Source organism: Colobus angolensis, unplaced genomic scaffold (assembly GCF_000951035.1).
Source record: "Colobus angolensis palliatus isolate OR3802 unplaced genomic scaffold, Cang.pa_1.0 Scaffold22, whole genome shotgun sequence".
Taxonomy (NCBI): Eukaryota; Metazoa; Chordata; class Mammalia; order Primates; family Cercopithecidae; genus Colobus; species Colobus angolensis.
Window position 1 is genome coordinate 3,281,093 of NW_012115377.1, and position 23,657 is coordinate 3,304,749.

Genomic DNA, 23,657 nt, shown 5'->3' on the forward strand with positions numbered 1-23,657 from the left:
GAAGTGCGAGTGACAGAAGTGGGCAGCCCAACTCCCAAGGCTGGAGGGCAGTTATTTTTAGAAGTCCATTTAGAATGGCTGTGAGCCAATATTCTGATAAGACCTATACTTGGCATTTTATTTTTAATTTTTATTTTTAATTTTTTTTGAGACAGAGTCTCACTCTGTCGACCAGGCTGGAGTGCAGCAGTGCGATCTCGGTTCACTGCAGCCTCTGCCTCCCGGAGTCAAGCGATTCTCCTGCCTCAGCCTCTGAATACCTGGGATTACAGGCATCTGCCATCACACCTGGCTAATTTTTTGTATTTTTAGTAGAGATGGGGCTTCACCATGTTGGTGAGGCTGGTCTCGAACTCTTGACCTTGTGATCTGCCCGCCTCGGCTTCCCAAAGTGCTGGGATTACAGGTGTGAGCCATCATGCCTGGCCTACTTGGCATTTTTAAAAATGCCTTCCTAGCTAGCCTTCCGGTTCAACTCCAACATGTTTATGTAATTGGCATAGACCCCTTGAAGATCATACATGCAAATTAGCCTGCAAATCACAAAGCAACGAAACCCCCTTAGCTGTGAAAACATTACTGACGCAGCAGGTAGTGACTTTAAAAGCACTTTAAATTCATCTGAGCAAATATTACACGTTACTGTTTCATCTTGCTGGTTGCCCTAAAGTCTTCGAATTTAAAGAATTATTGATTTCTATCATCTGTTTTAAACCAGGGGTTGGCAAGCTGTTTTCTGCACAGGGCCAGATACTAAATATCTTAAGGCTCTGCAGGCCACATGGTCTCTGTCCAAATACTACTGTTGTAGCAGCCACAGGCTACTGCAAAGGGGATTGTTGTGGTTCTGTTCTTGTTGGCTTATGCCCACAATCCCAGCACTTTGGAAGGCTGGGTCAGGAGAACTAACTGAAGCTATAAGTTTGAGACCAGCCTGAGCAACACAGCAAGACACCATCTCTAAAAAAAAAAAAAAAAAAAAATTTTTTTTTAATTAGCCAGGTGCCGTGGTGGTGCCTGTAGTGCCAGCTACTCAGAAGGCTGAGGCGGAAGGATTGCTTGAAGCCAGGAATCTCAGATTGCAGTGAACTGTGATCACGATCCTGCAATCCAGCCTAGGCCAAAGAGTAAGACTCCGTCTCTCAAAGATAAAAACATAAACATATAAAACAACAACAGCAAAAAACAAAACAAAACAAAACAAACACAGGTGACAGTGCTGTGCCTTAATTTGCTAACCTTTGTTTTAAACTAAAAATGGTTCAAAAGATAATCATAACGTAAAATTCTAGAAAATCCTGATTTTACTGAACACCTGAGGAATGACTATAACATTTCCAACAGAGCTCCAACAATAGTAAAGTCCTGAGCCTTTACTATTCTCTAAAACTAGAGAAATGCACCAGTCCTTTCGTACTGAAGGAACCTCCAAAAGACAAATCATAAAACCACGTCATTAAGCTGTACTTGTCAGGGCCCAAGGGAGAGGAGATAGCAGAGGCAGATTTATCTTGGAAATACCTGGAGAACCAAAACAAAACTAGAAGGAAGTTTTCATATGTTTCTGGATTTCTTCTTCAGCAAAAAAAGTAACAATGGGAAAGTTTCACAAATTAGTAGATAAGTCCAGGCTAACACACAGGCATCCTGGGAGGGGTGTGTTGGGGGAGGTTTAGGACAATCATTTTCCCCTCCTCCCCAATCCCCCCAAACACACACACCCGACCCCCACACAGCACTTGAATATTGCTCAGGAAAACTGGGCCACATCAAGATAAATGCTGGCTTCGGGACAGGACCTAAGACCAGCAGCCGTGAGTCCCAGATCATGAGAGCGGCTTCCAGCCTGGGAGCTGGTCACCTGTGAGGGGACAGAAGCCACAGGAGAATGGAGTTGATGAGATTCTCAAAGGCTGTTATCACCAACAAGATGCAGACATCCTCAAAACACACTGAAACAGCGCAGCACTTGGTCACTCTAACATGTTGCAATGGGTGTGAGGTGGGGAGTGCCGCCACTGGGCATCAGTGCGGAGGGACCACACATTATTTCTGGATAAACAGTGGGGGTCCCCATGCAAGCTGAGGAGTCACTGCCACACAGCACCACCGACTAACTTCTGACGCAACTCTGACCTTCCACACTGATCTGTCAGTGAGAGAAGCCGATGGCTTCAAGGTAAACAGCATCCATCGTTGTCTTATCACAGAACCCTGCTGCCGCGCCAATCAGACCTTCCACAGGCTGCCAGCTCATCGCCATGAATCAGGCGAGGTACTTCCAACCACACTGCGACCCAGACACCCTGAATCCAAGGGAGAAGCAGCCTCATGGACACAGGGTATAAATATATAATGCAAACAAATGAACAATTACTGTCAATGCACGTATGCCAAGTTGGTTAGGGCCAATGAATCCAGTCTTGAAGGTCTTGTTTCCCCTGTAACCACCATTGCTCTCCTCCTTTCCCTCCCTCCCTGACTTCCTCCCCCACCTTCCTTCCTCCCTTTGCCCCCTACTGTCCCTCTGCTACTGGTTTTCCTAAGGTACAGTGGCATTTTTCAAACAAATCATCAGGAATTAGGAGGAAGCTTTCTAACACTGTTTCAATAAACTCTCTGAGCCCTTTCCACAACAGACCCATCCTAACCTCTCTCCACGGTAACCTAAAGCCACCAGGCCTTTTCCCTCCAAACTCAACGTGAAGGTGTAAAGGCCTCTGCTTAGGTCTCCCCGTCTGTGGGCAGAAGTGGCCTTGGCAACGCGACCTGGAAAAGAGACTCTCAGTGAAGAGAGAACAAATCAGAGTAACAAAGTGAAGAGAGAACGTACCAGCCCCTTACCTTTTGTCCTTTATCCTTCTGAAACACAAAGACGGGCGGAGCAATGGCAGGCTTTTCTGCAAAAAGAAAAATTAGTTTTTTTCCCCCCAACACTATATGCATACAGTAAACAAAGCTACATTTGTTTGTAATATGTTAAACATATATATAAATAAAACTAGTAACTCCAGAAAACATCAAATCGCTTAGAACAGCATCTTGACTTGGACGCTTGGATGCACAGGTGTGCTGGGTTTGTGAAACACACCCAGAATGATGTGACGTGTGCCCTCTGCTGTATGCATTTATCGTCAATAAGGAGCTTTCAAGACTCACTGAGACTGGGCGTGTACATGGGAGTGGGAGAGCAGTGGAGAGTGTGGCAGCGCTATTTGGCGCCATCAACCATGGCCTTGCAGGAATGTGGCGCACAGACACTGGCTTTTTACGCGGCACCTCCTGAGTTGCAAATGTTAAGAGACTAATCTAGCTTTTTAAAGTTTACAGGCCAGAGGGCAACCAAAAAGGGCCATGTTGCTTATGCTCTTTGCAGAGACAGTTCGGTAGAACAATCCCAACGCTCAACCTGGATCTCTAAGTGAGTGCTGGTAGGGAGGAAAGGATGTCTGGAGTTGCTAGAGGTCTGAGAGTTCATCTTGCACAGCAGCTGCTGAAGGAAGAAACACTCTGGGGTGTTCTGTCCCTTGATGGGACAAGAGCAAGGCAGCCTGTAATGCCCATGCAACACCATCTGTCTCCTACCCAGAGGCAGCCAGATCCACAGCCCTGTGCCACTCAGTCCCAGAGTGGGTGACAGCCTAGGAGGCCCTGCTGCCTCCATGGGAAGCACAGATGAGGACTGCCTCGACCCCACGAGCAGGCGCAGACCACACCTGCCTCATGGCGTTGGGCCTGCATGTACTTTGATGAACCCTAGGGGTGCTCCCAGGGCCTCTTTCACCATTCAGGGCACTGAGGGCCCAGCGTGGAGGCCAAGCAAGAGCAGCTGTGACTCTGATGAGTGCTTGCTGCGGGCCGCACACTGGTGCCTCTGCGGTGAGCAGGATTTGGGCAGAGCCTTGCTTTCGCAGGGCCCCCCCTATTGTGGGGAGCCAGACATTAGCCAGGAAGCATGCACTGCCTGTGATCATGACGAAGGCACTCTGCCTGGGCATTGACCCGGTCTGCTCTGGAGTCCAGGTGAGGTCCACGAGAAGAGGGGGCTGTGCTGGGGTCTCAAGAAGAGCTGGAAGGCAGAGCAGCAGCAGCTTGAAGGCGCAGCCTGTGGGGTAATGGGGGTGGGGGCAGGCGGTGGGCATGCTGACTTGCTGGGGGAAATGTCATAAAAGGCAACGGGATGCCTGGGGTTGGTTTAGCTTGAAAGTGAACAGTTTGGGGAAGGGAGAGTGAGGGTGGCCATGGGGAGACCAGGTGGGACGTGACTGAGGTGGAGAGAAAGGGACAACACCAAGATGACCAAACAGACACCATCCCACTCCTGCAGAAGCAGGACAGACTCTGGTCTTAACCTTGGGGCAACAGTCCACAGCCAGGCAGCCCACTGATGGTGACATTTCCCCCACCATCCTCCCTGAAGCCTCGGCACGGTGGGGTCCAATTCACTGTGTACAGCCAAGGTAAACACTGGGGTGACTGGCATGCAGGAGACCCAGGGGCTACAAGGGAGCAGGTGGGGGTCAGAGGGGTTTCCAACCAGACTTCCAGGTTTCCCTAAGCAGACTTCTTGCCAACACAACGCACAGGTGCCACTTGACAAATGTGAATTAATGCGCCTATGCCAGGCAATAAATGATGTCAAAGGAATGCTGGAGGGCTCTGGGACAGAGCAGCAGCATATCCACACTGTGTCTGCTACCAGGATCCTAGAGGCCTTCTGGTGCCGCGTCTGTACCCCACAAGCCCAGCCCCGACCTCTACATTTGCCTCTCTGCCAGCTGCCAGGTCACAAGATGCACAGGAAGGAGCCAGGGTTTCAGCCAGTTTGGCACTCTCCAACCCCATTTTCTTTAGGGAGCTACCCACCCCTCATCCCCCTGTCCCTGGTTCAGATGGTGCCAAGCTCAGTCCCAGCTCCAGGCCTGACAAGGAGAGTCCCGCATGCGTCGGCAAACACACAGCACATGAACAAGGCCGGGCCTTTCGCTGGAGATCCTGGGGCTGATGAGCTGCTGGTGAATGACCCTGAGGCTGCCATGCCAATCCCATGGCACCGAGAGGGGCCCTGGACCAGAGCCAACCAGAGGGTAGCAGAGTCACAGAAGGAGCGGGAGGACTAAGTCTGGCCTGTGTTCAGCCCTGAGTCAAGCTTGGCCCAAAGCTAACTCTGTCCCCAGACTTTTCAGTGAAGCCAATCAGTGCTGATTTTTGCTTAAGCCAGTTTGAGCTCGATCTCTGCCCCTTGTCACTAACAGACTCCAGTCTGAGAGAGGCGTGGTCCAGTCACTGCAGACTTAATTACACACATGCTGCAGGCCAGTATCTGTGGAAGAGACCTTGGACAGGCCTCAAAGTGACGCTGAGATGCTTTCTTCTCTTCATAGCAAGTGTCACTGCCTGATCCACTCCATATTGATGGGCTTATGGTCTGTCTCACCCATTAAGATATAAACTCCACGAGATCAGAGACTGCTTTGTTCCCCTGGGTACCCCATGGTCTGAGAACAGTACTTGGCACACTGTATGGATTCAACAAACACTTCATGAAGGGGAGGGGAGGGGGACATTAGAGAAAATGTGAGGCGAAGACACTCGGTGCCAGGCTAGTCAGGAAGGGCTAGAAGAGAGAGAACCATTTGGATGGAGAGGAGTGTGCGCTGGTGATGAGAACCGTGTCAGTGGATCTGCAGTTACGAGGAAAGGACTGCAGCTACTTGAGTAACTATGGGAGGCCTGGGCTGGCTGTGGTGCCAAGGTCCTGCCTGGAGCCTTCTGGACACACAGCAGGGCTGGGGGGCATGGGCCAGGAGAGGGCCCCTCTGATGGAGCAACGACCCTGCCCTGTGCCTGGACATGTGACCCAGCTGGAGACAGAGGGAGGCTATGGAAGGGGACGTGAGAGTCAAGCTCTGACAGGAGCCACCCAGAGAACAGAAAGCCAGGGTGACATCCAATCAGATCCTCCGCAATTGCCTCCCATCTCCTGTTCCTGTACCCACCCCTGCCACCATTCAGCCCTCCTTTCCTTCTCTGCTTCTACTCTCACTCCCTTAGATCTGGCCTCCTCAGAGCAGCCAGAAGCACTGTAATGAAACGCACACTTAAAACTGCAGTGTCAGCCTGGCACGGTGTCTCACACCTGTAATCCCAGCACTTTGGGAAGCCGAGACTGGCGGATCACAAGGTCAGGAGATCGAGACCATCCTGGCTAACATGGTGAAACCCCGTCTCTACTGAAAAATACAAAAATTTACCTGGAAGTGGTGGCGGGAGCCTGTAGTCCCAGCTACTCGGGAGGCTGAGGCAGGAGAATGGCATGTACCCGGGAGGCGGAGCTTGCAGTGAGCTGAGGTTGTGCCACTGCACTCCAGCCTGGGTGGCAGAGCGAGACTCTTTCTCAAAAAAAACAAAACAAAACAAACAAACAAAAAAACCCTGCAGTGTCAGCTGGGCACGGTGGCTCATGCCTGTAATCCCAGCACTTTGGGAGGCCGAGATGGGCAGATCACCTGAGGTCGGGAGCTCGAGACCAGCCTGACCAACACGGAGAAACCCCATCTCTACTAAAAATACAAAAAATGAGCTGGGCGTGGTGGTGCACATCTGTAAGTCCAGCTACTTGGGAGGCTGAGGCAGGAGAATCGCTTGAACCTGGGAGGCAGAGGTTGCAGTGAGCCGCGATCACGCCACTGCACTCCAGCCTGGGCAACAAGAGCGAAACTCTGTCTCAAAAAAAAAAAAAGAAAAAGAAAAAGAAAAACAAAACTGCCGTGTCTCCCACAGAGTAGAGGCTGGAGACAGGCTCTTGAGACAGGCCACGCCCAGCCACTAACCCTCCATCTCCCACTGTGGCGGCACTGAAAAGCCCGCTGTCCCTGCACGACCCACACTCAGGGTGCACTTCTGGACTTCTGCTTGGTTTAGTCCCGCTACCGAGAGCCCGTAAGTTCACCTCGTTTTCCATGGCCAGTGTTTACTCCTGCAAGGACATCATCTCATTCAGGAAGCTCCACTGTGAGAGACGTGCCCGCCCTGCTGCACTCCCTCCCAAGCAGGCCTTGTATCCTGCCATAGGGCATGGCAGAGACCACGGCCACAGCAGCTGAAACAGCCTATCACCCAGTACACGCTGCATCAACACCCTGCAATGAGTGTTTGAACTAGGCCCTCTATCTGTTGTTCATCTACACAACACCAGCTGCTATGCACTCACAAATATTTACTAAGCCCTCATTCTGTGCAGGGTGCCACAGGAAGAGTGGAGAATGGGAAGCTGAGGGCACACGCTTCAGGGGAAAACATCTGACTGAAAGGGAGGGGCGTGTTTGCACCTGGTGACCAGGCACTGCAAAGCCCTGGCACTCCCAGAGGGGTGTGTGGTGACAGCATCTGCCCCTAGATGTTAAGTTCTAGAAAGTGGGGCCTCATCTGTTCCATTCACCTCTGTATTCTCAGTGCCAAACATAGAGCCTCACACATAACAGGCGCTCAACCGGCAGTTAGGGAGTGAATGAAATGTCACATGCTGCAAGGACTAAGAACCCAGGGAGGCATGGTCAGGGTTCTCCAGAGGAACAGACCAAGAGTATACAGCAACAGGAGATGAACTTGGCCCATCTCGGTCCATTGTAACCCCTGCTGATGGCAGGTCTGGCATTAGTGACTGACCCAGCCACTGCACTAACTAACATGTAGAAATGAGCTTCAGTCACATCTCCACCCAAAGCGCAGAGCGTCAGTTACTCACGCTGCATTTCTACTCAGACCAAAGGGTGATCAACTGCAAATCAGCACCGCTAACGCAAACAGACAACATACACAAGCCCCATTCCAGGCAGGGCCGCCCCACTCCCCCCAACCACCAGAGACACGGGTTGCTGTTTGTAGCCATTCCCTATCACCAGGCTGATTCTGGCTATATCAGTGAGGAAGCAGCGTGTGTTCAGCTACCTCCAACTCAAGTTTGGGGAATGGACAGGCGGCCAGAAGTAGCGAGGCTTCTACAACCTGCTTCAATTCCTAGCCCAGCTTTTCTTTCACAGGTCAAGGGAAAATCACCACTGGAGATTTCTAGAGACCCACCATGAAGACCTAAAACATTAAAATAGAATCAAATGCAGACTATTTGACCCAGAATCTGTCAACCAATTGTTGGGTTTTTGTTGTTGTTGTTGTTGTTTTCGGTCCTGTAACATGCTCCCTGTTGAAACCTAGTTTGTAAAAAAGCAGTCTGTCTGGAGATTGACTTCACGTATCAGTATATTAAGAGATTAGAAAACCAATACAAGGCATGATGGCTCACGTTTGTAATCCCAGCACTTGGGAGGCTGACGAGGGAGGATCACTTGAGCCCAGGAGTTGGAGACCTGTCTGGGCAACATAATGAGACCCTATTTCTACAAAAAAATAAACGAATAGCCAGGCATGGTGGCGCACTCCTGTAGTTCCAGCTACTTGGGAGGCCGAGGTGGGAGGACTGCTTGAGCCCAGGAGTTACAGGCTGCAGTGAGCCATGATCACGCCACTGCACTCCAGGCTAGGTGACAGAGTGAGACCTTGTCCCAAAAACATAGAGAAAGAAAGGAAAGAAACTCATTTGACCAGATGCTTCCCAAAGTTATTTGACCAGGGAGTTCCCCCATTTTCAGGGACATCCATGATGAGGTCTGAGAATGACGTTTCATGGACCACTGTGGACAACACTGGTGTGTGAAATGGGGGAGATTCTGAGCCTCTCCTCCTTGGACACAAGTCACCTCAAACAATGTGTGGGGCGCTCTGGCCCACCGCATACTTCCTCTCCGGCCTCACCATGGCTTTCCGGGGCACTGTGCACCAAGTCCCACATGGCTACTGCTGAATTCAAAACCCTTCTCCCATCCAGCATTCTCTACACTGCGACCCCCCTCAGCTCACATGCCCAGACAGCTCCCAGCCCGAGCCCAACAACTGTGATCCTGTGACGACCACAGATCTGGGCCAAGGAGAGTCCCCTGCTGCCCCTGGTCCCCAAGGAAAACAGCAAGGGGAGATGGCCTGGCCAGAAACTGAAAGGAGTGAGCCCCTGCTGGCATCCAGGCCCACAGTGCTGGCTCTCCCTCCCGTCCCCTGCTACCCTCAACCCACTTGTGGGACTCAGATGCTAAATGGGACCAGCTGGGATTCCCCAGGACGGGGGCCAGTGTTCTGCTCCCGGTCTTTGCAGCCCCAGCAATGAGCACAGACAGGCTAAGAAGCAAGCCAGTCCCAGCACAGGAAGCTTGCCCATCTCTGCTCTCCTTCCCAACTTCTACCAGATGTTGGGAACCCCTCAGACCTGCTCAGCCCGGCCCCCCAACCTCTACCCAGTCATCCTCATGTGGCTATGGCTGTCAGGGTGCTCACCCAGTTGAGCCTGGGAACCACTCCGCCAGGTGCACAGAGGATGAAAAGATTCAATCCTAATATTTGCTCAGCAATTCCACACATCCCAGCACCCACTGTGCACCAAGCACTGCGTCGGCCTCTGGAGACACGGCAGTGACACAGGGAGACATGTCCCTGTCTGGAGTGCCCATCACACCTTATCTGAACATACGACACAGGGGAGGCACAGGAGGCCCTGGGAACATAGAGCTGGGGCTTCCAACCCTGCGAGGCTGTGGAAGGGAGTGAATCAGGGAAGGCTGCTAGGAGAGGGGTTGTCTGGACAGAAGGACAAGCAGCATTTGGCCACGTGAACGGGAACTGGGAAGCACACGGCAGCAGAGTGAGGAGTGCTGGAGGAACCAGGTCAGGATGGCACATGCAGTGGGCCTGGTACTGTGCTAGTGCTTGGGACATGCCTTGGGGACAGACTGGAAAACAGGCCAGCCTGGGGCAAGAGGAGCCAAGTGGAGGTGGTGGAGGGGTGGGGTGTGCAGGGGGCACCTCCACCCTTCCCTGGGGTCTGAGGTCTGCACATTTACACCTGTATGGGTCAGTGCAGAAGCTCCTAAGAGGGAAACTCCAATCAAATTGAAGCAGTTCCTACGATAGCTTTTTTGAGGAAAGGGCCAAAGATCGCTGCAATGAAGGTGGGGGTCCCGGTGGAAGGTGGCCTCTTCCCCTGGAGGGATACAGTCTTCCTCCTGCCCCGAGAGGAACTGTTCTCCTTGCAGGGGGCAGTAGGTCTCTGAGGAGGTGGGCCCTTCCTCTAAAGCAGGAATGACTGCCCTAGGACCCACATGGCCTGGGGGTGCGTGTGCGAAGTCCATAAACCCTCAGCCTGAACCCTGAAGTCACCTCTGTAATTTGGTGGATAGCATCTTTGTGTAGGGAAAGGGCCCAGATACTGCCTCTTCAAAGAGTAAGGAAGATGAAAGGAGGAGGGCGGTTTTCAACAGCCCACACGTGAGAGTTAAATAGCAGGCCTCCTGGTAGCACATCTACAAGCAGCCTCCAGGGACCAGGACTCAAAGGTTTTATCTGTATATTTTCTGCCAAGAGACTGGTGGCCAAACCTTGATGACAAAATGAATCCTGTGTTTATTTCAGAGGCAGTGAGGAGGGGAGAGGGAGCTGTAGAGCCCGTTGGGACAGGGTGGGTGGCGGGGGCTTCCCAGATTTAAGGAAAGGGGTGAGGTCTCTGCAGCCTACTACAAGCAAGGAAAGGAGAAAGCAAGGAGCTGGCCTGGACCCCATCGGTGGTCCAGGGTAGAAAAGTGACTTTTCCAACCCTCCAGGTGAACAAGGGTTGGAGAATCCTGTGCTACTTCTTAGACTTCTCCTAGCTTCTGCCACGTTACGCACAGGAAAGGCATCCACAAAGGGAGTCTCCCAGACGCGGGATAGTTTCATGTACGTGGCCAGCGTTCTTCGAGCAATTCTTTATGTGTTAGGTTTTATTTGCATCATGTCACCAAATCTTCACAACACCTTAGGAGATGGCTTACACCAACATCCTTTCACAGGAAAGGAAACAGATAATCAGGTCAAGTGACCTGTCCGAGGGGGCCTGGGTCTTCTGGCCAGGTGGGCCGACTCTGAAGCCCGGGCCCACGCTCCTGACGGCCGCACTCCGCTCCGCTGCTGGCCAAGTACTACATGTGCAAAACGGAAGAGTCACCTGGAACTCCAGTTTGTTTCCTCTCCCCTTTTCTGCGCAGGCAGGCCTCAGAGCTACGACACATACACTCTTTCCTTTTGAGAAATGATAGCAGGAATAAAGTAGCTATTCTGGATAAGCACCTGTGGAGGAGCACAAACCAAACCAAGGGGCTAGTTATGAGTTCCGGGGTCAGTGCAAGGTTTCCCGCAGGTCAGGTGACCACCTGCCTCAGCCAACACAGCGTGTGATTACCCCATGGCTGATCCCTGACAAGACTGAAATCCTTTAAGGTTGTCGAGACAATATCAAAGACACATTCCAAGGCACACACTCAGCGGTGACACAAGCTGCCTTCTGTCTTCGTCTGTCAAACGTTCGACCCTGGAATGCTTTGCGTAATGTATTCAGAATCTAAGCTGACAACACGCACACCCTCGCCTCTGCCTCTCTCCTCTTCCACATAAACTTTCTTTCCTCACTGCTACAGAGAATAATTTACAAAGGCAAGGGCAGCCCTGCCTTGCAGTAAGCTTTGCCTCCCCACCGGCTCATGGCTGCCTCCAGCCTGTCGTGGAGGATCTCCCACTAAAACTAAATAGAAGAAACTACATAGGCCCGGGAAAACACATACAGGAGAGAATCTGGACTATCTTTGCTTTTTCTGTTTATTTCCCTCCTGACTGATGACTCCAACACCTGCCAAGAAACTGCCCTCATCTAGAAAGCGACTTAGAACTCCTCACCAAACTGTCAGCAAGGTACTTGTATAAAATTAGCTTTAATCCTGGGCTGATATGTCTTAATCTTCTTACCTGTGAAAAAAATATGGAAAGCATCTCGCCAACACAAATAACAGTCTATTAAAATGTGGCAGCTCCTGTAATCTGGTGACACGATCACAACCCTTCAAGTCATTTATATTTTTCAGAAATTATTATAAACAGTTCTGTGCCACAGCACAAAGGTAAATCTGTCACTGACGTGTCAGCTCTGTCCTCCGACTAATGCTCTGGTGAGGAATGGAACTGATCTCAAACATGCAGTTGCTAGGTGATGCCTCTGTGGATCTCTGTGTATAGCATGCTCAGGGTTCTCCAGCCTAGCTAGTGGAAGGTGGTGGGACCCTGGATGACTCCATTCTTTTCTCAATACTCCAATATATTTCTATAACTTTCAACTGGTCTCATGGAGATTACGAGGACACACTTTTTGGAGCTGATGATATCTTACATTTTATGTACTTCTTTTTGGAAAGCTCATCTTCTTGGCATTACCTTCAACTACCAAACTCCAAGCCAATCTCTACCACTCTAATCTCACCACCAGATACTTACACTTCCAACAAGCATTGCAGGGGCAACAGGCATTTGTTAAAAGGCTTTTACTGGACTCCAGGTAGGTACTTTACATATCTAGTCTCATTTATCATAGCCACATCCCCATGACATCCTCCTCATATCCCACTCCACCCCATGAGGGCCAAGCCACATTCTGCCTTCTTTATTTCTACCTTTATCAGCCCTGCAGCCAAACCCTTCTAAGCCTCCACTCCTGCCCCATCCAGACTGTAAGCCCCTGGGGGCAGAACTTGTACTTCTGAACAGAAACTCCAGAAAGTTATACAAAGTCAGCAACTCTGCCTACAACTGTATGGATGGCTGGGCACAGTGGCTCATGCCTGTAATCCCAGCACGTTGGAAGGCTGAGGCATGTGGATCACTTGAGGAAAACAGTTTGAGACCAGTCTGGGAAACATGGTGAAATCCTGTCTCCACCAAAAATACAAAAATTAGCTGGGTCTGGTGGGATATGTAATCCCAGCTACTCGGGAGGCTGAGACCCAAGCATCACTTGAACCCGGGAGGTGGAGGTTGCAGTGAGCCGAGACAGCACCACGGCCCTCCAGCCTGGGCGACAGAGTGAGACTCTGTCTCCAAAAAAAAAAAAAAAGGAAAAAGAAAAAACCGTATGGAGAGATGGAGGATCCAGCTTTAACGGCACTTTGCTGTTCCGACACTCCGCCACTAGGTGGTGTGACACCAACACAGCTGAGGCAACGCAAGTGGCTGAAGACTCGGGGAAAGTTCCAGCAGAGACAACAGAAATCCCCTCTCTACACAGGAGCTTATGAGAAGGAAAGCCAAGAACTACAGAATTTATGCTGAGGCAGCAGAGCAAAACTGATGATACTGGAGAGCGCGGGCTCTGGTCTTTGTGTGCGTTCAAACCTGCCCTGGACACTTGTGGTTGGGATCCCAGAGGAGACAATGTACCTCGGGCACAATGTCTTCATTTGCATATCAGGGCTGTTAGGTCACCCCAGGCAGCTTCGGCAAGGATGAAATGAAATGATGCACACACCATGTCTGGGGAAGTGGCTGGCACACAGGATGATTCCCCATTGGCACTGGTAGCATTATTATGCTTAGAAGATTGCAAACACATCGATGCCACCTTAAAGCATGGGCCTTGGATTCAAGGACAGCTGCCAGCGCCCGGCAATGACAAATGCGTTAGAGTCTGATCCCTTTTAAGGGGTGGAATGGTTGGATCCAAGAGCTGCCTGGACACCTGGGACACTCAAGGCAAACGCTCAGGTGCTCAGTAAGGTCACAGGAAATGGACGGGATCTGAAGGCAGGCCGAGCCGAGTGGACAAGCCTTACTCTCACCAGCAGGATCTACCAAGCGCAGACTTGTGCTAAGTGCTGAGCTTGGCACTGGAAACAGGAAAGAAATGGCAGACAAGGCCGCAGCTTTCTACTGGGAAAGAGAAAACAAACAAGTACCCGCTGTGTGCAGAGATAACTGGGTAATTCTGGAGCTGGGTGCCGCACAGAAAATACTGCGGGATGGTGGGAGAGAGTGAGTGAATGGGGAAGGCCTCGCTGAAGCTCACACATGAAGGGTGAGCAGGTATCAGCCAGGTGAAGGCAGGGGATCCCAGGCAGTGGGGACCCCAAGTCAAAGGTTCTAAGGAAAGGAAGAGCCTGGAGGCCCATGTTTGGAGGGGAGGAGGGCGGGAAGGGCTGGGTGGAGCCCATAGGATGTTCAGCCTTGCTGGCCATGCTGAGGAATTTGGATTTATCCAGTGTTAAGGCTGGGGCCCAGGCCCTGAACTCTCAGGACCCACTGGCCATCACCATGAATGCTGCAAAACATCCTCTCTCCTCTAAGCAGAGGGTAACCGCCTGTTTCTCACCCTCTCCCCCAGAGAAAGGCAAGTTCTCAAGGACCGTTTTCCACTCACGCTCTGCTCTCACAGATGCAACGCGGGAATTAATTCTGGGTAAACAAGTTCCCAAAATTCTCTGTGGCAAACCTGGGGGAGTTTAATTTAGCAAAGGCATTTTAAACTTACTGCAAAAGGCAAGGCCTGCCTTCTAAACATGTGTATGGAGTAACTACTACTGTCTCTAGAATTTCCTCCCTTTCTTTGAACACCATAAACAGTGACAGTGAAATGCAGTGCCCTAAGTTTTCAGGGGAGAACGAGTGCCCATTACCTCGAGTTTATTGACTCACCAGGAAGGACAAGCATGAACTCCTAGACTCCATGGTGGGAGACAGGCGCCCTGGCCCTAGCCAGCCCTACCTGCTTCCATGGCCTCCGGCTTCAGCCCCTGTGAAATGGTGCAGCCAGGACTCAGGGCATCCCTGAAGGTTCTTTCCAGCCCTGACATTCTGTCAGGTCCTCACCTTGGACCAGAGGCAGTGTTAAAGGTCAAGCAAAAGACTGTTCTTCCTCAAGAGGGACATGATGTCCACTGAGGCCTACTTAGCTGCCAAAAGGCCAGAATGGAAAAAGAAGGTTGGGAGGAGGGGTCTTAAACTCTAGCTGGCAATTAATTTATTCCTGGGTAGGTTCCGTTGATCCCATGGACCAGTGGTTCTCACCCAGGAATAACTTCATCTCCCTGGGGACACTGGTCAAAGTCTGGAGACACTGCGGTTGTCATGTTTGTGGGGGTGGGGAGGAAACTGTTACAGATATCTAGTGGATGGAGACCAAAGATGCTGACCAACATCCTTGGAGGCTCAGAACAGTGCCCTGCTACCAAATGACCCAAGCCCAAATGTCAACTGAGCTGAGGGTAAGACACCTTGCATTAATCTGGGCAAAAACATTGAGCTGTATCTCTAACTCACATTATACACCAAAATAAATCCCCCATAGATTAGATGGCACAAACCAGGGTGACCCCTCACCCCGGCTTCTGGGATTCATCTCCTCTCTCCCTCCCCACTCAGACTGTGGCTTTAAATGTGTACAGGGTCCTAGGACCTCAGTAGGTTAGATAACTATGGAGCACAAAGTCTCTTGGGTGTCAGTGAAATCCCGTAACCCAATGTTCTCAAGTGGGGGCAATTCTGCCACTAAGGGGACACTGGACCAGTGTCTGGAGACCTTTTATCTTCTCATGACTGGGAGTGGATGGGTGGGATGAGTGGGTGCTATGACATCACATGAGTAGAGGCTAGAGGGGTTGCCCAACATCCTCCAATGCACAAGATGGCCACCACCAGCCCCAACGTCAAGAATACTGAGGTGGAAAAACCCTGGTATAACTCACAGGGTGCTTTCTCTCTACGCAGGCATCCAATTAGGAGAATCGCAGCTGGCAGTAACTGACATGTACCTCTACATTCCAGCGGGTCAATTACCAGAAGTATATTCTCTCTCGTACCACAATCCCCAGACTTGCGTATCATCGTTCCCATTTTACAGATGCAGGAGCTAAGGTCAGACAACTTGCCCATGGTTCTAGGGCAGAAGGCAAGATACAAACCAACGACAGCCAATCCAGGTGCTTCCAACCGTGCCACAAGTTGCCAATGGGAACCTGCTGGTCAGCCTCAGGTTAGAATTCTCCCGATGTTGGCGAGGCAGCAGAGAAACCTGCACTGTGCACTGTGGCTCTGCTAGCACATGGCAGTGGTTCTGAAATTTCCTGGGCTTGGGACCCCTTTCCACGTTTGTCAATGACCGAACATCCCCAAGAGCTTTTGGAAATGTGGAATGTAACTACTATTGATGCCATATTAGAAATCAAACCTAAGATAATTTCAAAATATTTAAGATTATAATAAACTTCGGAAAGGTTTAGCTAAATAACATATTTTTACAAAAAATAAATATTTTTTAAAAATCAGTGAGAAGAGTGGCATTATTTTACATTTTGACAAATCTCTTTAACGTCTGGCTTAATAGAAGATAGCTGAATTCTCTCTCTCTTTCTTTTTTATTAAAGAAGGGGACCTTGTTATGTTGCCCAGGCTGGCTTTGAACTCCTGGGCTCAAGAGATCCTCCCGCCTCAGCCTTCCAAGTAGCTGGGACTGCAGATGTGTGCTACTGTGCCTAGCCTGAATTCTCTTATCTGCTTCTGTAGTTCATCTGTTGGTATATCACACATTCAATAACCTCTGGAAAAAAACTCCACTGTCCATTTTCAAGTGAATGAGAGTGGAAAAAAAGGACAGATAATGTCTTTGTGTCGTTACGAAATAGTTTTGAACTCGTAGTCCCCTTGAAAAGATCTTGGGGGCTGCAGGGCCCCGGACCATCTTTGAGAACCACTGCCATGTGCTCTCCGAGTTCTAGCATTCCAAGGACCCTAAATCCTGAATTAATTACAGACCATGAGGTGCTTTATGCTAAGGTTTTAGCTAACGAGCACTCTAAGGGAAGAGGATGTACAGTCTAGGAGTCTGTATAACAGGGTTGAAACCCAAATACCAACCGAGGTCACAGGCACAGGAATAGAAGGAAGTGGGCCAGGTCCCAAGCAACATGGCGGAGACCACAGTATCCAATCTAATCTATCCACAGGCACAGCTGTTCCTTAGCGCTGACAAATCACTGCTGTGTAAGAATGCAGGCCAAGGGTGGTTGCTGTTTTCTGAGAAATTAGAAATACGATTTTTTTCCCCCTCTGAAATCTCAGAATTTTAAGTGTTGGTTCCTAATTACAAACAAAAACCTAAATGGGCCAAATGAAATACGTCTGCTTGCCCTTCAAGCAAGTTTGCAACTTCTGCCTGTGGTTTTCAACTCTGGCTTCATGTTGTTAAACATCTGTGGAGCTCTTTAAAACCACAGACACCCTAGAACTACTGGAACTATCTCCAATGGTGCAGCCCAGGCAGCAGTTTTGATTTTCCCTGACAACCTCCTTAAACAAGCGTGAAGCCCATCCGGGGCTGAGATCCATAGCTAGTGCTGTGTGGCAGCTCTAAGTGCCAAGACTACCAAGGAGGAAGCAAACTATGGACATGTGGAAGGTGGTGGTGAGGAGCTTTACCCGGAAGTCCCAGGCCACGTTATTCTCTACTGCGTAGGGGAGAGTCAAACAGAACACCACTCCACCAGGACCCCTTAAAACAGAAAACACCACTAGACCCTGAATAGATAATGATGCAAGCCCAGCTGCCTCACGATTGCTTCATAGTACCATGGAGAGCTACCCAATGCCCAGCCAAGCCAATACCAGCCATCTCTGCAGTTCTGTGGTTCTCTGTTAAGTTTTCACGAATGGCACTCTCTTCTCAGAGTCCTCAAATGCATCTCAATCTTCCTCAAATGGCCCTCATCTCCCACTATACTCAGGCCTATTCACTGTTCGAACTCACTTAGGAGGCCAGAATTCAATCCCCCTTCTCCACCCCAAACTCCTCCAAATGCCACTCGAAGCTCACCCCATTCCTGTTGCCTCTGCTCACTCCAACCACCTCAGAGGAGGAGCACACACCAGACCCAGGTTGACCCTAACACCTAATGAATGTGCAAGGGTGCCGGGAAAATCCCATTTTCTGGTAAACGGAAAGGCAGCCTGAAGACTTGTTTGAAACATTTTGCACAAGTCCAGTGAGGGCTTTTCTGTCTATGCGCAGGACCCTGGGCAAAATGGAAAGTCCCTTCAAAGTGTATAAAAGATTTTGCAGCGTGGACACCCCTCAGGTACCATCAGGCCCCTTCTGCTACAGATACAGGAGGCACAGTGGAGGTGAAAACACACATTCTGCTCTCAGCAAAAATCCCAGAATCAGTTTTTTTTATCACAGATTCATGAGAAATTTTCCAAAAGTTGTTTAGGATAGGTTCCAACTATTTCAGCTCTAGCTGCATCTCATCCTCTCAGGGGCTATGTTTTAAGTCAACAAGGTGCAAACTGAGAGAAGCCAAACCACCCTCGAAAATCTCTCAACTCTATACCTGGTCAGGCTTTGAAATCAATGGTTCTCAACTGAAAGAAATTCTGCCCCCCCGCCGGGGACACTGGTGATGTCTGGAGACACCTCCGTTGTCATGACTGGTAAGGGTGAGGAGGGAGATATGCTACTAGCATTTGGTGGGGTAGAGGCCAGGGATCCTGATTAAGATCCTACAGTGCACAGGGCAGTCGCCCACAACAGAGAAATGCCTGGCCCCAGATGTCTGTAGTGCTGAGGCTGGGATCCCTGGGATCACTAAGTGACAGGCAGGACAGAACTTAGGAGGACCCAGAGCCCAGGCCCTGCTGGTCTCCTGCCAGGGGCTCAGTCCACAGCCAACTCTGTGTGGGTTGGGTCACCCACACAATGTGTGGGGCAGGTTCACCCACACAATGGAGACTTTGTTGAGCCCTTAAGCTGAATGTGTCTAGAGCAGAGTGCACTGTAGTAAAAACAGCAACCTGAGTGTTTATTACCATGAGCAGACATTGGTGCTAAATACTGGATGTGCATTAATTCCTTCAGTGCTCACAGCAACCACGAGGTGGGTATGGTTATCCTTATTTCCATTTTATTGGTGTGGAAACGGGGGCTCAAAGAGGTTAAGAAATTTGCCCCAGATGACTCAAGAGTGGACCACAGAGTTAAAACACAAACCCAGTTCTCTATAAGGACCAAAGCCTGTGTCCCCACCATCAATACCAGTGAGTCTCTCATCTGGTGGCGATTCTGCAACCTCCCCACCCCTACTCCCCAGGGGCTACGTCAGGAGACTTTTTCTGTTGTCATGATGGCCTCGGGAGTGAGGGGAGGTGTGTGCTACCGGCATCTAGTGAGCGGGTTCAAGGGTGCTACTGCGCTGCTAAACATCCTGCAGTGCACAGGACAGCCCCTCCCGCCAGCAGAGAGTGACCACAATGTCAGCTGCACCAAACAAAGGTAAGAGCCCTGCTTCACACCCGCTCCTGGGTTTCCACCACACGTAGTCCACAGGCCAACAGGGCCTTTCATGTCAGGATCTAGAATCCAAGATTCCCTGGAGTTCAAATGTGCTTTGCTCATCCTCTTCCCAGTCTTCCTTACCTTTGCCAGGGAAAAAACTCTGCTTTCAAATCCTGATGCTGCCTACAATGCAGAATAACCCCAGAGACAGGATAAGTAATGAGTCTGGAAGGTATCAATGGGGAACTGCCAAGCAGGGGAGACTTATCCCTGGATGCAAGGGTGAAACACGCACACACACTCTCTGAGAGTAAAAGCACTCAGGTGGACTTTAAAAGCGATCACCATGGTGACGAGATCCAACAAGATGCTTTACACAACAGAAAACATTTCCTCATATACAAGCAGAGGACACCTACCCTCTACTACTCAAACCAGCAGGTCTCAACCCTGGCTACGCATGAGAATCACCCGTGCTGCTACCTACACAGAGGCCCAGGACCCATCCAACACCACAGAGAATCGGAATCTGCGGGGCGTGGGGACTGAGCATCTGTGGCTTCAGGAAAGCTCCCCAGGTGATACTGATGTCCAGCCGTGTGGACAGCTGCTGCTTAGCCTGACACAGAGGTGGGACTGGCCCAGAGAAGAGAGACGGCAAACGGATGGAGGAGGGACTTGGTGTGAGGGTGGAGCAACTTAAGATCTCAGTCTGGAAAGACAGAAGCCAAGAGGGCATTTGACTAGAGCTTGAACAGCAAGAGCAAACACATGACCATGGGGCAGTCCCTAAAACTTCAAAAGGCGCAGGCAAGGAGGCCCCACTTTACACAGTGAATACGAAATTAAACATCCTGGCAGGCTGTACAAGCCAAAACCAGAAATGGAGTGTTCAAGAAACACAATGACTGATTAAAGGACCGCAGGGATATGTGAGGCACAAAGTCCACCAAGGTTTGATTTTCTCAGGACGGTGATCCCAGAACTAGCGTCAGGGACAACGTGCTAGGTGAGTGTGGCATTTACTAGGGAAAAAAAGTGAAGTTCAAAACATTCCATTTCTCTCGTCGGTCCTTACCAGTTCAACTATGCCATTTACAACCAACAGCTCACGTGTACCGCATATGCTAGAAATAGTATCCCCTGGAAAAGGGCAATCCATAATTTCCCCTTTGTGCTCAAATGTATTCCTCACAACAGGGTCCTCACTGGTGAATTCATTCATTCATTCATTCATTCAACCAATATTTCTTGTATACCTACTCTGTGCCAGGCACCGTTCTAGATGCAAGGGGGCAATCAGTGATCATGACATAAAAATCCCTGACCTCATGGAGCTTACCCGAGGCAAACATGCAAGTAACATCTAGCATGCTGAATTGTAAGAGCTGTACAAGAAAATCAAGCTGGGTGAACGGAATAGAGAACATGGATATAATTTGAAATAGGTGGCCAGAGAAGCTCTCATTAATAAAGTAACATATGAGTAAAAACCAGAAGAAGTGAGCCACGGGGGTATCTGGGGGAAAACTGTTTCAGTTAGAGGAATCAGTAGGAGAAAAGGCTAAAAGCGGGGAGTGTATGGAACATTCAAGGAAAACTGAAAAAGCCAAAGTAGTTAGCACAGAGCAAGTCAGCGGAGAGTGGCGAGAGAGAAGGACAGGGAGGTACTGGGGCCCACTGTGGGTTGAGAAGTTTTCAGATGGGTGAGGGTGCAGGGAACAGGGGCCCAAGCATTGACAGTCTTGGTGGGGAGAAGTGGTGGTCCCCCTTTGGAAATAATTTTAAGGTAGAAATGACAGAATTTGCTGTGGAGTATGAGAAAGAGGGAAACCAGGGATGACTTCAAGGTTTGGGGCCTGAGGAATTCAAAGAATGGACCTGCCTAACTACAATGGGTGAAAGACCATGGGATGGGTGGGTGTGGTGGAGATAAGGATTTTTGTTTTGGAAATGCTCTAGACTTGCCTATGACACATCCAAATGGAGATGTCGAAATGTGATGCTGGACATGAGTCCCGAGTTCAAGAAACTATATGGGCTCAGGACGTAAATACATAAAATATGTCATATTGATTCCCACTTACCCAGTCCCTCTATAACTAGATCTCATGAGTTGGAACGCTGCAACCCTCCACGGGCTCCTTTATCTTAAAAAAAAGAGACGTGGCAGCTGGGCGCAGTGGCTCACGCCTGTAATTCCAGCACTTTGGGAGGTCGAGGCGGGTGGATCACGAGGTCAGGAGATCAAGACCATCCTGGCCAACATGGTGAAATCCCATCTCTACTAAAAATACAAAAATTAGCTGGGTGTGGTGGCGCGCGCCTGTAATCCCAGATACTCGGGAGGCTGAGGCAGGAGAACTGCTTGAACCCGGGAGGTGGAGATTGCAGTGAGCCAAGATCACACCACTGCACAGCCTGGCAACAGAGCAAGACTCCGTCTCAAAAAATAAAATAGAATAAAATGGCCAAGAATCAGGGAGCACACCTGTGCTGCTTCCTGTACAGATGCCCAGCGCCCGCCCAACACCACACAGAATCAGAATCTTTAAAAGTCCGAGACCCCGTGGTCTGGCATCTGAAGCCAGGCCACCTTGGTTCACATCTCTGCTTCTTCCCAGCTGTGTGACATGCCTTGGATAAGCGACGTAACCAGGCTGACTCAGTTTCCTCACCAAGTATTGGGGCTAACAGTATCTATACCTCCTACCAGGGAATACAGTATGTCAAGACTTTGCACCTTAACTGGTATTACCCTAAATGCTCCACAAGACCGAGCACTTCCTATCATAATTCATTCATTCGTGCAATTCGGTATGGAAAACTCTCCAGCCACAGGGAGCACCGGATGAGGGAATCAGGGCCAGACAGGTGAGAGATTGCCTGCATTTGTGCAACTAGAAAAGGGGGAAGCTAAAAATAGGCCTCAGAAGTCCTGAAGCTACAGCCATGGTAACACGACTGTGGATGGAAGCAGACATCAGCCTTACGGTGCCTTCTCGGGGGATCGGGAAGTGTAACCTTGTCAAAAACACTCAGGTGGGCTGTCAGCGCTCCACAGAGGAGGGATTCGCACGGTCTCTGTCTGGAAGCGCAGCAAAAAGGGCCAAAAAGCAGCCAGGGCTTTCGGCGGCCCAGATCCTGCGGCGGGGCCTAAATGAGGGGGAGACGAGGCGCCCCGAAGGATCCGGGGGAACTGGCGGGAAGTGGGGGCCGAAGTTCGGGGCGGGGACGGGATGAAAACGGCCTGGGCTTCCTTCGGCCGCGGTGTGCGGCTGGTCCGCGGAGGACGAGGGCCTCAGGGGCTCAGGAGATAGGCAGCCAGGCCGGGGAAGGGGAGATGCCGGGTGGCGGAGAACGAGGGGGCGGGGAGGGAGCGTGGCGCGCTCCGGGCCACGACCAGGCCCCAAGGTCTATTTACATCTGTGGCCGAAGCACTGGGGCCGCTCCTCCCGCCCCCTTCAGCCCTGAGCTTGGCTGCGACGCAGAGGCCCCTTAGGGCTGCGATCTCGACGCCCTCCCGGCTCCTCAGGCCAGACGGCTGCAGGGGCCGGGGCTGCCGGGAGTGATGGGCCGGGCCGGTGAGCCCGGCCTGAGGGGAGGCAATGGGGGGCGGCTGCAGGGCCCGCCAGGGCGCTAGCCTGAAGCGGACGAAACCCTTGCACTCTGCGGTGTTCCCCCCACGGGCTTGTAGCCTCTGGTCCTCCCGCCGCCCGTTCCCCGGCCGCCGGCCGGTCCCCGACGGCGCCTCCCCTACCTTCGTTCGCCAGGTCCGCCATTTTACTTCCTTAAGCCCTCCCACAAGGCCCCGCGCCGGCCCAGGCTCGCCTGCTTTCTGCCAGAAACTCCCGCGCGTGCGCACTTAACAAGCCTACTCCCTGAGAGGCGGCCAACTCGCGCCTGCGCGCTGAGCGCCGCGCGGAGGCGAGCTCCAGATCGCCTGCCGGGCCAAGCCGCCTGCCCTGCGGAGCCGCGTTCCCAACACACGCCTGCTCACGAGCCGTCTCCCGCCTCCTTTTCCCGCCGACTGAGGGGGCGGGGACAGGGCCGGGAAGGGCGCATGAGCCGTGGCAGCGACTAAGGTTTAGTGAGGCGGCACCGCGCGGCGCGAGGCGGGTCTTGAGGCTCTCGTTTTTCCCGCTCGTTTTCCGGGGATCCCCCTCGGTGGGACAGTGAGCAGTTCAGGGCGCCGCAGCCGAGGCCTTCCTCCAGGTAAACCCCCGGGCCTGCGGCGGCTTCCCACACGCGCGGGCGGGAGACGCGTTACCTCCTGCCTCAGTTTACCCGCCTTAGGAGCCGTTACGTTCAGCAAACGCTTTCCTGAAACCACGGGGGAAGTGGCGAGAGGGCGCGGGGTGCTTGGGATTGGGGGGGCATCAGAGCTTACCGGCGGGGGCGGGGGGTCGTGGTCAGGCGCGAGGAGGGGGCGCAG

At 51.3% G+C, this 23,657-nt stretch overlaps 1 protein-coding gene across 5 annotated transcripts in view; it reads right to left on the minus strand.

Moving 5' to 3' along the window:
- The window catches only part of RANBP3 (RAN binding protein 3), a 62,316-nt gene extending 39,085 nt beyond the window's left edge, over window positions 1-23,231 (minus strand). For 2 of the 5 annotated variants that reach the window (XM_011943514.1, XM_011943513.1), the window contains exons 1-2: window positions 22,983-23,231; window positions 2,845-2,900 (exon numbers count right to left, since the gene is read on the minus strand). In XM_011943514.1, the coding sequence (XP_011798904.1) occupies window positions 2,845-2,900; window positions 22,983-23,004 (78 nt within the window). In that variant the 5' untranslated portion in view covers window positions 23,005-23,231. The remainder of the gene's footprint in view (window positions 1-2,844; window positions 2,901-22,982) is intronic. The other 3 variants (XM_011943512.1, XM_011943511.1, XM_011943515.1) reach the window with 2 other exon arrangements.
- Window positions 23,232-23,657: the final 426 nt, after the last annotated feature.